General features: G+C 40.3%; 1 protein-coding gene across 2 annotated transcripts; it reads left to right on the forward strand.

Moving 5' to 3' along the window:
- Positions 1-984: 984 nt before the first annotated feature.
- LOC147441799 (protein HEADING DATE REPRESSOR 1-like) lies at positions 985-3,445 on the forward strand. 2 transcript variants are annotated; one of them, XM_086528190.1, is made up of 3 exons: positions 985-1,486; positions 1,577-1,944; positions 2,904-3,445. In XM_086528190.1, the coding sequence occupies exons 1-3, from the start codon at positions 1,369-1,371 to the stop codon at positions 3,123-3,125; spliced, it is 708 nt and encodes a 235-aa protein (XP_086384316.1). In that variant the 5' UTR covers positions 985-1,368; the 3' UTR covers positions 3,126-3,445. The 2 variants fall into 2 exon arrangements, with proteins under 2 accessions (XP_086384316.1, XP_086384317.1); XM_086528191.1 differs by having other exon boundaries at positions 1,580-1,944.
- The last annotated feature ends 9,553 nt before the right edge of the window (positions 3,446-12,998 follow it).

Raw genomic sequence — 12,998 nt, forward strand, 5'->3', positions numbered from 1 at the left:
TACTTTTTTAAAAAAAAGGGGCGGGCCGAGAACATATACGACTGCTGTGTGAATTCAGAAGCTTGGAAATCTGGCCCATGGTTGAGGAACAAATGGAGGGGCAATTTCTTGCCAAGGGCGTCAAACCTCAACACTATCTCACACGGGCATGGGTTGGATGGGATCAATGGCCACGCCTTTTTTGGCGAGCACGGGCATCGTGGGCCGTTGATCTCGTGGCGCGTCCGAATTTACCAGTTTGTCCAAATTTACTAAAGCTGACCCGAATTTACACAACGACCGATTTATCATAAAAGAAACCGTTCTCCTATTGTTTTCAACAAGCACGCGCGTGTTAGGTGGTTAAGGTGATATGCTTGCAAAGGTGGTGTCCGGGGTTCAAGTCCGGGGGATGAGAGGGAGAGGGGCGGGCAGGGACGCCCGAATTTACAAGTTTTGGTACGCCCGAATTTACCCGTTTTCTTGAATTTACGAAAGTTGCATCGGACGGCTCATATCGCACCCAATCCCGAAATAGGTGTGGGCCATTGATCCCATCCAGCCCATGCCCGTGAGAGATAGTGGTGAGGGGCGTCAAATCCTAATGCCCATCATCAGCCTGTATTTTGTTTGAACCAAATGGTACGCTTTGCAGGAGAAGGTAGCTTTGAAATGAACGTGACCGTATGCCAAGAGCAGTACCCAGCTGCAGCCTTCGCATCGAGACGCCTGCTATTTTAGGGTTTCCAATCGCATTCCTAGCTCGTGCTGTGCGCATGGTGTGTTGCACTACGGTCTGCCGCTCTCGCGGCCTCCTCGTTCAAGCTTTTCCTTATTCTTGAACTGTGAACAGAGCACGTCTCCATAGCGACTCACGCCATGTCTCTTGATACTGAGAATGTGAAGACTCTGATTAAGCTGGGCCTCCATCTGTGGCTCTAGGAGACTCTGATTAAGCTGGGCCTCCATCTGTGGCTCTAGGTGTTGTGTGACAACATTCATCGCCATCTTCCTTTGAGCTTTCTGTTAATTAGAGTTCTCTGCTTTGCGGTGGGAGTTTCAAAAAACTTCAGATCCGAGATGTGGAATGCTCTTCAAGTTTACGATCAAGGATATGCATGTCTAAGGTAGCAGACTGACTCCTCTATTCTGCGAATGATTTGCAGAATCTTCAAAGGGTTCAGTGTAATTTCATGTGAGAGGGGCCAATGTGCCCTCAGCATTTGATTGCGATTTGTATTTTTGTGTAATAATCTGGTGTGTGCGCACACGTGTGTGTGTGTGTTTGGGGGCGCATCCACCCTGTTGTGTGTTAGAACCTGTGGCATGTATATGTGTGGGTGATCTTGTTTTGTAGAAAGACTTGTTCTGTGCCCTTGCCCCTTCCCCATGAAGCTTCCAGTTCTTCAGGGCCTAGACCTAAGCCAGGCCGATAAGATTCTATCAGTCGACTCCCCAGTACGATCGATCTCAAGGAATGTTTCACGAATACGTAGTCAAAAAGATGGTAATTGGACCTCTAAATCACGTTCTTTTCCTAGCTTCTTCTGTTCACTTTATGCTGCTTTGGTTACCTCAATCACTTCATGTGTTTTAGCAGTGGAGGTTTTAGCTGATGAAGTCTTGGATGGGGACCTGGTAAGCACTCCGCCATTTGGGAGTAGAACCTCAGCTAGGTTGCGATTATCCACTCTGTCCATGAACAAGAGACAATCTTCTGAAGCAGAAGCGAACTCTGAAGTAGCCAATGGAGAGGATGTGGAGATGTTGAGTGAACGTCGGAGGTCTTTATTTGAACCTCTGAGTTCCAATGGTCCCAAGTCTCCTGACAGTTTACTTCCTCCTCCTGATTTTGACGTTGCTACGTACCCCCGTGGTTGGGTCATTGGGAAGAAACGTAAGCTTGTTAATGTGGATGTTGTGGAGAGCATGAGACGAATTGCCATTCATGAAATGAACCGCAAGGTTTGTTTCAAGCCTGAACTTTTTTTTTTTGGATTATGTCTAGTTTTGATTGGTGTTTGCATACCTTCAAGTTTAATCTTGATCCTAAATTTTAGGACTCTAGATCATAGTTGATATTCAATTTTAAGTAGGCTTCGTGTCTGTCGTCTCTTGACTTTATTTTTGCAGCCACAATCAATTGGGGCTGTCTTTGATGTTTAGAGTCATTACTGTTTCTTTTTTTGATCTTGTATATGCGCTGGTTCTTGTTTTATTTTTCTCATCACACCGGATGTCTGGTAGTTACTTTATTCTTATGGTTTTGGGTTACTTAGCTAGCACTTAGGGAGTCTAATTTTTACAGTTGAGAACTACCAGCACCTCCAACAGTTTTAAAAGAGGGCCTTGGCTAACTCTCACCTTTCCGGCCGGTTCTCTCTCTCTCTCTCTCTCTCTCTCTCTCTGGATAGTTTCCTACGACGTTAAAACTCTCTTCTCTTCTTCTTCTTCTTCCTTCTCTCTCTCTCTCTCTCTCTCTCTCTCTCTCTCTCTCTCTCTCTCTTTGTGAGTAGAAGGGAGCAACAGGACCCCTCTACAGGAGTGTTTACAATGATGTGTCATTGTGGCTGTACGATCCAGGGGTCAACCAACTGTGGAAAGACGGGGTGACAAACAAACTCATCAATTGGGGGTCACAGTCATTCAATAAACATAAATGCCCAGGATTTCTCTATACACCTAGTCCATTTGTGTAGACAAAGGCAGGCCATGGCGATGCTTTGATCACCTTGTTTTATCTGGACTATTGTTACAAAGGTAGGTCATGGTGATGCTTCAATCACCTTCCTTGGTATACACATTAAGTCTTGAGAATTCGTGTTCTGTCTTGTGGCTTGTACTCTATTACTGTATGCCAATAACCTGTATCTCTCTCCTCTGCATTGAATCAGTTTGCATTCCATGTTATTTGCCAATGGCAGGATCGGGAGATTGATGGGTTAAGTGAGCAGCTAGAAGAGGACTCCAGGACCATGGAGCACCTTCAGTTGGAATTACAGCAGGAGCGCAGGAAGCGATTACAGGTAGAACGGGAAAAATCATCGTTGCAAGAGCAGGTTAATATGCTAATGACAATGCTTAATGAGTTGGAGGAGGATCCTGAAGCCGAGCAGATGGATGATTCTCAAGTGATAAACAGTTAATTTTATCTAAGTTCTTATTAATGGAAGAAACTCATTAGTCGAACTTGTTGTTCTTGTGTCATAACTTGGAGACATGTATTTGGGTCTTTGACTCTATTCGGATGCCTCGCTTGTATCGTTCGTTGAGAGTTCACATTCATGGCTAGTCAATCAGCTTCCTTTAATGCCCAGGCTTGTAAAGCTAGATGAGTGACAGAACAATGGTTGGTGCAATTATGGATTGTGTTGTTATAATTGAACAATGGTCAGTATGTGATATACCTAAGCTGAACGCTTTGTAATTTGGGATAATGGTCATGTATCCACAGGTTAGCAGTGCATCATCGTCTGTAGTCTTTGTCCTTGGCACCTCTTTAGGTTAGTGTTGTCTCTCCTTATTGCTAAGAGATTCATTTTGAAAATTTCATCTACTGACTGACTAAGATTGGATCTTATTTATATTTCTCTTTATCGGGTCCATGCTGTAGTGGCTGTGGACTTGTATTTGAAGGGGTTATGCCCATGTTGTGGTGCAGAGAGAGAGAGAGAGAGAGAGAGAGAGAGAGAGAGAGAGAGAGAGAGAGATTCATGATTCTTGTGGTGCTGCTGGTGATAGTCCCTGTAGAACATCTACACAGGAGTTTGTATCCACCATTGGTCTTTAAGAGATCTAATTCCAGCTCTAAACTTTGTTTTTTGCTCTCTCTAAGAGGTTTAGTTGCTACTTTGATTTGCAATGGAGTCCTTTAGCATAGGTGCCAGTTATGATTTGTTAAGTAGTTTCCTTGTATCAGGAATTAATAGCCTCTCTATGCAAGATCCATCACTCTCTTTGAACTTTAGTTTTGTGTCGTGATGTAGGTTTTTATGCCCAGACATTGATCTCAACGTCTGAGATCCACACCTCTCAGCATGGGTGTGGGAATGGTCACCAAGAACAACTTTAGCAATTGGGCAGTTGACCAGCGAATTGCGAGAGACCCTCTGGTTAACTGATTGGCTCCTCCTCTACTGAGTCAGATGCCAGAAGCCTTGTCTATGTTATATACTCTCCTTGACAATGTAGTGGTCTGGGTACTCTGAATGCTGCCAAAGTAAAACTCCCGTATGATAGTAAGCCATTAGTGGTGATATTGACAAGACTGGGATTGTCAATGAGAATCGTGCGGATCTCTACATGGAGGAAGTGAGAATTTCCTCACATTGTTACATGAGATCACAATCACATGCTCGCACGTTAAAAAAATACATTTCTTCGAAGATTCTACGTTTTATAAATTTCCTCAATCGGGCTCTGTTTCTACGAGAATTTTGCAAAAATAAACCTTAGCGGCCTAATTTAGGCCTCACGCTTCCGTTCGGCATTTTGATCGAATGTTTTTGTGCTTGTTTGTCTTATCCTTCTGATCATTCGGGTATTTTCAGTTTCTCCATTTTTGAGCTCATTTGCTATTTATTATTAATTTTTAACCTATTTATTGAAGAATCAAAGAAATAATAAAATGCATTGAAAAAAGAAAATTGAAGGATCAACCATTAAGAAAATTCATTGAAAAACACTTTTATTACTTTTTGATGGGTTTCTCCATTTCCAAGCTCCCAACATGAAGAAAAATTAATGAAAATAAACAAAAAGAACTATTTTTTGATGTAGTTTTTGATAGTATATACAATATTTACACTGATTCGTAGCTTTTTTTTTGTAAGTGGAATAATTGAATGCATTCATTCGAGCGTTGATATCTACTAATGCATTTGTGCTATGATTGGTATGAAAACTCATATCTTCTTATCAATGCCCACAAGTGGAAGACAACATAAAAGCCAAAGTGTATAAGAAAGGCAAGCATTCAGACAATAGAATTTTGCACAATGCAGTGGTTGATCATGGAGACAACGGTGCAATGAGGACCCATAAGTTAAAGGTGTAGAAAATCTTGGATGCAGCATCCAAGTATTGTGAGCCCATGTCAACCATTAATGTACGAAAATGTATGAATGCAATTTGTGCCAAAACCAACTCCTTGGCTTGTCCACCTAACCAGGAGTAGATGAGAGTAAGATGAAAGGATGTAGGTTTTTCTGGGGAAATAGATTCCAAATTGTTGAGTGCATACCAAATTGCATGGTCAAACCATATAATGTTAAACTCACATGACGCTTTTGGATCAAGAAATTTGCAAGCACACTTGAGATATGGTATGTAAATATTCCATACTCATTCTGCATAATAATCTGCATTGTTTTTATTGAACTCCATGAGACCTTTGGCTCTCATGTACAGACCTGCATTAGAGCTACACTTCTTCGAATCCAAAAAATACATGTTGAATGGAGCTTTAATCAACTCTCCTTTGTTCAAACATTGCATTCTTTTAAGTGTCCAAGAATCCTCCATTGTAGCAGTTGAAAGATTTGCCAAAAAAACCCAGGTCTCTATTGAGATAGGAGTCAAAAAACCTTTATTAGGGAGTAACCAAAGTTTGTGCTCCACTGCTAAAGATTCAACCTCCACTTGTTGAATCGGTAGAAATGGGAAGATTTTGGATACCTTAGGTACGAATTCTAAAAGCAAAGTCTCACTAAGAGAACATAAATCTCTTTGAAATTCTTTAACAGCTTCCATAGCTACAACATCCCTACAAAAAAGATTGTTGGTATAGGTGGGAGACTTGGAGTAGTCGGGGACGTGACAAAAATAGGACCGAGTCCACACTGCTTTCTGAGAAGGTTAGCAAGTTTAGCTCCATCAGATGAGAACTTGGCCAAATCCTCTTTATGAGCTTTAGAGATAGTTGGAATATTAGCAATAATGTCGGTAATAATAGAGACACCATCCTTACTTTTTTTGACCAAAACAACTAAAATTTTGACCCATTTGTCAAAGGAGACTGTGTGAATCAAGGAGGTAGTAGGATTACTAGATGAGGTCACACTAAGAGAAGATGCTTCCGCATCTTAAATACATCTAAGAACCAAAAGTGAAGCCCGTGACAACGGCTCCATTGGTAAATCTAGTCCTTGATACAATGAAATTGCATGAAGGAGGCATAGTTAGAAATGACTAGAAATTTGAGATGTCCCAAAAATTTGAAAGGAAGTATAATAAAAGGTAGAATAAAAAACAAACTATACATATAACGCTGTAGTGTAATATTTTGGTAGCCACCCCAACCTTCAACCACTTAGAAAACATTCATATTGACCGTGTGAGGCTAGCCCCTCTTAGCTCAGACTGACTGTTTTACCAGATCATCTTGACCCAACACAATATTGGGAGCAGGGTCCTGACCCAGCTGTAAGATTGGATCTAAGTGCAATTTGTGTGTGTTTTAGTTATTTACATATATTACCCACAAACAAACATATCCATGTTCAAAGACCAAGGTACCCATATAAATATTAGGTTTATTTTACAAAACCAACTTAGATAGCCTGATTTTGTACAAATGAATATCAACAAGTTGGTATAAGACACCATCCAAAAGGTGAAAACTCCTTCGAACTAGTTGCCAATCTTCCAAACAGTAAAGCACCAAAAAGCTAAACCAAAGAAAGTAGCCCTCACCTGCATCCATAGAAAACCAACAAGACATTTTGTTAGCATTGGCTTTGTACGCAGGTGATGCATGGGCATCTTAGTTGTTATCCATGTCACAAAGGTACAACTTTTTTGTGCAAGTAAAGAGAAATTTCAAGAGACTTTGGTAGCCAATTACACCATCGTAAACAAACCTTTACCAATCTGGTATACTGGTACCAGTCTCAGATTTGTAGTGCTAGTACTGGTAGTACTCGTATTGCTATATCGCTATCCTGGTATACTGGTTCACCATTACTGGTATTAGTCTCACTCTTCCAGTGCTGGTACTGGTACTAGTAGTGCTCGAACTGATACTGTTATACTACTATATTGTTATACTGGTATATTGGTTCCCAAACATTTGTCTATGTCGAGAATACCAAAAAATGAAGAAAACTAGTTCTATACTTGAAAATAGGAAATAGGTAATTCTATACGAGTCTGGTAAAGAGCCGATGTACTGGTATTGATATAGTTCTGGTATACTGATTCTGGTACTGGTACCAGTTATCAGATTATTAGTGCTAGTACCAATACGGTTAGCCTTGGTGTTGATATTGCTATACTGCTAAATAAGTATACTAGTACTGGTACTAGTTCTAAATTGTCAGCATTAGTACTGGTCCTGGTAGTATTGGAACTGGTGCTGCTTTATTGATGTACTAGTCTACCGGTTTGTTGGTATATTGGTTCCCACACATATGCCATGCAGCGAATACCAGAGTGAATGTATACTTCGGAGTTATATACTTGAAGAAGGGAAATAGGTAATTCTACACGAGTCCTACTGAGAGCCGGTGTACTGATATAGATACAGATTTGATATACAAATGATATACGGGTACTGGTACAAGTACAAGTACTAGTCTTCAGATTTTCAATGCTAGTACTGGTATTGAAACTGCTATACTACCATACTAGCATATTCGTAATGGTACTAGTTTCAGACTATCTAGTCTAGTACTGGTGCTGGTGGTATTGGTATACTGGTATACTGGTCAACCATCAGGTAATGGTATTCAACTGTCAAAGGGTTAACACCATCAAGCATGTTTCTTCCCTATGTGTTAATGACATTACTTCATTATATCTAACTTAAACAGAGGCCCAAGTTAACAGCTTCCAGTGTTTTGCTAGAGGAAACCTTAAAAATCAAACCTCTGGTTGGTGCCAAACTATGCCAGGCCGAAGTCACATACCAAACCAGTAGGTCCACAATACCAAATGGTTTTCATCATCAAGTGTTATGAAGAACATCATCCTCAGGCCTCAGCTTTATAAGGTGCCAAACAACCAGCTTAACAAGCTACAATACCCTCATTAATGTTGAAACTACCGAAGCTCATGATAGGACTGAATATGCATAACAACAGGAAATCCTTCATTTACTAAAGGGACATACAACCAATGCTGATGCTACAACTTTGAACCTCAATGTTTTAACAAGTAAGTGAAATTTCTCTTACAAGAGCATATACCGTCCAAGCCACAACAAAAGTGACATTGCAAAGTGAGTATGAGGAATAGCACCATAATCTTAATCAAATGAAACTTCACGATTTGGACAACAGTAAATACTAGAAAATTAATAAAAACATGAGTTGCCATACATGTCCTTAATGTACATGAGAAACCAATCCGAGAAAAAACATCATCATTCTGCTGGACAGGAATCCATTATAATGCCAATATTCACTTGAGATTGAGTCGGAGCAGCCAACTCCACAATGGCCTGCTTCTCCTTACCTTTAGCTATAGATCTATTACCAACCTGTAGGCCAGGTCATAGAAAGTGCTACTATGTAGATAAATGCATCAAGAATACATGCACACATTACCAATGCTAAGTGAGCTAAAAAAGCTCACCTTTTATAGGGTTTAGGAGCAAGTAACACCTTCCTCATGGTAGTACAATGGGCCCATCCACAATAAGTTACTGGAGTACTGGTGCACCGCTAGGTACAGAGGCAAACGTAGGGAGGAAGAAAAAGGAGGTGTTATGGAGCAAGTCGCAGCCAACCGTCAGCACAGAACAACATGCCCCTACACTAGATCTGGAGTTAAGCCACACCGCAAGTTCTCATAATGGAGAGAGCACGAGATGGGGGAGCCACCATGGCTTTGCAGAAAATGCCAGTGAATGCAAAGCCATGAAACCCACATACCCTAATGTCCTTAATTAACTACAGGGTTAGGTATATTTTGTACGGTCCCACCTTAGTCAATACAAGCTCCTATCCTTGCAGGGAAAAATGTCCCCTTTATTTTACAAGGTAAAGATACCATAAGGTCCTCAAAACATTCTTCACCAGAGCCAATGATACACTCTGGGCATCCCCGGCTAGTAGTCCCAGCAAAATGAAAATTAAAGAAATTACAATCAAGTTGGAACTAGCCATGAGTGTGTGTGTGTGTGTGTGTGTGTGTGTGTGTGTGAGAGAGAGAGAGAGAGAGAGAGAGAGAGAGAGAGAGAGAGAGAGAGAGAGAGAGAGAGAGAGAGAGAGAGAGAAGATAGTTAGGGCACTCAAATTGAGGATCTTGTAGCACCAACAATGAGAAAACACTTGCAAAAACACCAAAAGAACTTGATGCACACAAAAATTCATGTAGGCATGTGGACACACAGACACAAAAAAGCACACCTCTAGTGCAATGAGAGAGCCTCAGGTTGATGATCTAGGTGACAAAGAGGGTGGAAAGGCCACTAATAAGTAGACTTGGAAGGTGATGGAGAGGGAGAGAAGGAGAGATCAAGGCACTATGTTGAAAATGCAACAAAATGAATCGATGGGCTTTGGAAACAATAGGTCAATGGCATATGCATTAGTATCTACATTAGGTATGTGCATCAATATGTGTGTTATTATCTATGTCAATATCAATATCAAAGTTTTGATTTTTTTTAAATAAAAAAGTTGCTTCCCTCAAGTAATTCCAAAGTGTTTAACTATGCCTACTAATGGCGATGCTAATCATGCATTGGTATTGAAGCGGGCTCTTGCTTGTTGATAGCACATATTGTCCGATGCATAGTAGGCTCTCTTCCCAGCTTCAAGCTAACAAATAGCATAATCAAATCGTTTGGGGTTGGCCAAAATCTCAAGGCCAGGGTACTTGAAGCTTTCTAACCTTCAAGTGTTGGCTCTTTACTTGCACAATGCATGGTTTTGTCTTGTTGAAGATAACCTTTTTTTTTGGGCATTCACCATTTAACCACTATCCAATCATTACTTCTTGCATTCATCTTTTTAAGTAGAATAACCATTAGAGGTCCAACTAAGAGAGAGAGAGAGAGAGAGAGAGAGAGAGAGAGAGAGAATTTCACTCCATAGTTATTGCCTTGTTCACACACCCTCAGAGTTTGTCGACTTGGAACCTTGCACACAAAATGAATGGAATCAATGACACCAATTCATTCCATGACAGGGATGGATAAACAATGTACCTTATTTCTTATTAAGCATGTTGTGAGACCAAAATGCCAAGGCTTCTAAAGAAGTTGAGCTGGCCCTCATTCAAAGCAACCCTCCATTTTCACCCTTGTATAAACGGTACCATTTGTAAACCTAGGCTGTGCTAACTTTCTAACTTATTGAAGGTGGTTGGGTAGGGTGTTGTCTACCTTTTATGCGTCCTATAGTATGCTTTCATTTAGATGTGAAGGGGTTAATAGAGTTTTATGAGGAGGAAGCAAACTCACACCAATCAAATCTTCCGCTTTTGAGCACATCATGCCTCCCGAAATTCATGTATATACGATCAACACTTTGTGTCTTAACCTTTTTGTTTCCTTCCCCCTACTAGCCCTAAGTGCAAAGTGGTTTAGTGTTAACTGAGTAGATACCACTATGTCTCACTTCTTCGGTATTCCTCTAGCTTGAGGTGCCTTTGAAAGATGATAAGGACAAAGTGGACAACAAGAAAGGTTGATCCCAACCAAATTAAAAGGAAGGAAAACCTCGCTAAGAAGCCCCAACTTAGTGTTGAAAAACTCCAACCTAGTGCTACCGAGCCTTTGTCAAGATCAATGTGAGGAAGAGGATGAGCTATCAAGTCAAGTCTTTGAGAAAGATAAGAAAGGCCCAAAAATCCACTTGTATTCTCAATCCCAAGATTCTCTTCATGAGGTTGGTTGTTAGAGAGATTTTTGATAGGTTATGTAAGAGAATGAAGACCGCACATTTTGAGATGGTCATATGGCAATCTCAAGCTTTTCTTTTCTTGCAGGAGGTGAGGATTTCCTCATTGATTTGATGAATGGTGGCTATATTGTTGTTGCTTTTGCACACAAGGACTTTGTTCTTGTCAATAGGCACATGTTTTAAGTTGACAAGTTTCTTGAGCCAATTCCTAGTGAAGATGTGAAGGCATACTACATACTTCACAATTCTCCAACAAGAAATATCCAAAATTCAAATGTTATAATAGAAGATAGCTCTCATATGCACCCCACAAGCTAACCCATGGAAGTGCAAGCAAAGAAGAAGAGGAGAAAGATAGGAAGAAACTATTGAAAGAGACATTGTCTTGAGAAAAATTGAAGTGCTCAAGGCCTCAAATTCCAAGGGTGGTGGAGAACATGTGTCTAGATTGAAGGCGCTCCTGGTTCTTTTCAACATGCAGGCAAAGTTTGGATGGAGTGACACTAACGTCACATCACTTTTCAGGTGATCTATTACAATGTGTCTACTTCAATAAAAAACTCTAAATGCATAATGTACCAAATTACTTACACAAGTGTTTTGCATTTTTCTCTACGTAGATTGCTCAAAGAGCACATACTACCAGCTGATAATGTGATGCCAGGTTCTAGAGAGGAAGAAAGAAAGAGCTTGCAAAACTTGGGGATGTATTACAATTATATTCATGCTTGTCCTAACGACTACATTCTTTTCAGAGGGGAATACATAGACATAGTGAAGTGTTCGAAATGTGATTTTGAGAGCCACTCATCGATGTACAATAATGACTCTAAAACCATCCCACCCTCTATAATGCTTCCCTTTGGATGCGCCCTTTGATGCACATATCCCTTAAGCATTTTCATGAAGCCATCTAGGAAGAACATGCATCTAGAATGCACGGTGCCTGCTATTTCCATCCCATCAAGTATGTGCTCAAGGAGATGTACTTGAATAGTAAGTGTGGTGGAGGAAATATGTGTTTCAATAATGCAATCTCACTCCATAGCGTTCTGCTTTGTAGAAGATATGGAGGCAATGTCGATTACTTTTGAGTGGTTCAATGAACCAATGTAGTAAGTTTTTATATTATTGCACTAATGGTGAAGGAAAAAGAACCCTCAATAGCCATGGGCAAAATAAATTTCAAAACACGTTATAAAAGCCGTACATAGGTAAAGCATGCATTTTACTATGGTTTAGGGTAATCAATTTGAAGCATACATAACACATTTTATGTCAATCATGTGACTTCATGCAAGTGATCTTTCCTTACTTTGTAAATGCCATCTTGAGTGAATGCATTACATGTGTGGGCATTTGCACTATTCGTATGATCCCTTTCACCTTTTGTTCTTGGTTCACTATCAAAATCCAGGGCACTTTTGGCAACTTGATCAACCTATTATTTGTGGTTTGTGGCTAGTATTGCTCCATAAAACCAATAACTCTTAGGTTAAACCTTGTGATAAGCTTATGTTTCTTTCCAGTGAGATGGTCCCATAATAAACATCCCACATTCTTGAATATGTGCATCAGATCAAGCAAGTGATTGATTCTCAATCTTGTCCAATAATAGGGAAACTCATACCATATTGAGAATCTCTTCATCCTTGGCAAAAGGCGCCTTTCATACCTCTCCTTTTTCTACAACCATTATTGAGCAGACATCCTTGTTGGCTCCCTTTTCAAGAACCCTATCGCATCTCATGGTTCTCTGGAAGATGTGCGCGATGATCTTTGTAAATTTGTTTCTTTAATGTTGTCGATCAGTGTACAACAAGCCTTGGACCATATGTGACACAAGCATCATAACCACTATATTTAAGTCTTGCTGACAACTCAAATTACTTCACACACTAAAAACTAACATGAGCAACTAATACTTCATGGGGTGAAGGGATTTCATGCTTATCGGATCATTCTCTAAAACCAAGATAGTTATGCATCATCCACATTAGAATGCCTCTAATGTTTGCATTGTGGTGACCTACATGTTGGTTCATGTCCATGACTTCTATGCATGTCCATATTTACTATAACTCTTCAGATGCTAGAGCGACCATTGATTTGCATTGAAAGAAGTGCTTGATACGAGGTAAAAGAGGAAAATGCATGAGCAACTTCTAT

Source organism: Adiantum capillus-veneris, chromosome 14 (genome assembly GCF_014529385.1).
Source record: "Adiantum capillus-veneris isolate H3 chromosome 14, ASM1452938v2, whole genome shotgun sequence".
NCBI lineage: Eukaryota > Viridiplantae > Streptophyta > Polypodiopsida > Polypodiales > Pteridaceae > Adiantum > Adiantum capillus-veneris.

Coding starts and splice junctions, on each gene's coding strand:
- LOC147441799 (XM_086528190.1), top strand. CDS start 1,369: ATGAAGCTTCCAGTTCTTCAGGGCCTAGACCTAAGCCAGGCCGATAAG. Junction 1,487..1,576: donor AATACGTAGTCAAAAAGATG/GTAATTGGACCT, acceptor CATGTGTTTTAG/CAGTGGAGGTTTTAGCTGAT. Junction 1,945..2,903: donor TTCATGAAATGAACCGCAAG/GTTTGTTTCAAG, acceptor TGCCAATGGCAG/GATCGGGAGATTGATGGGTT.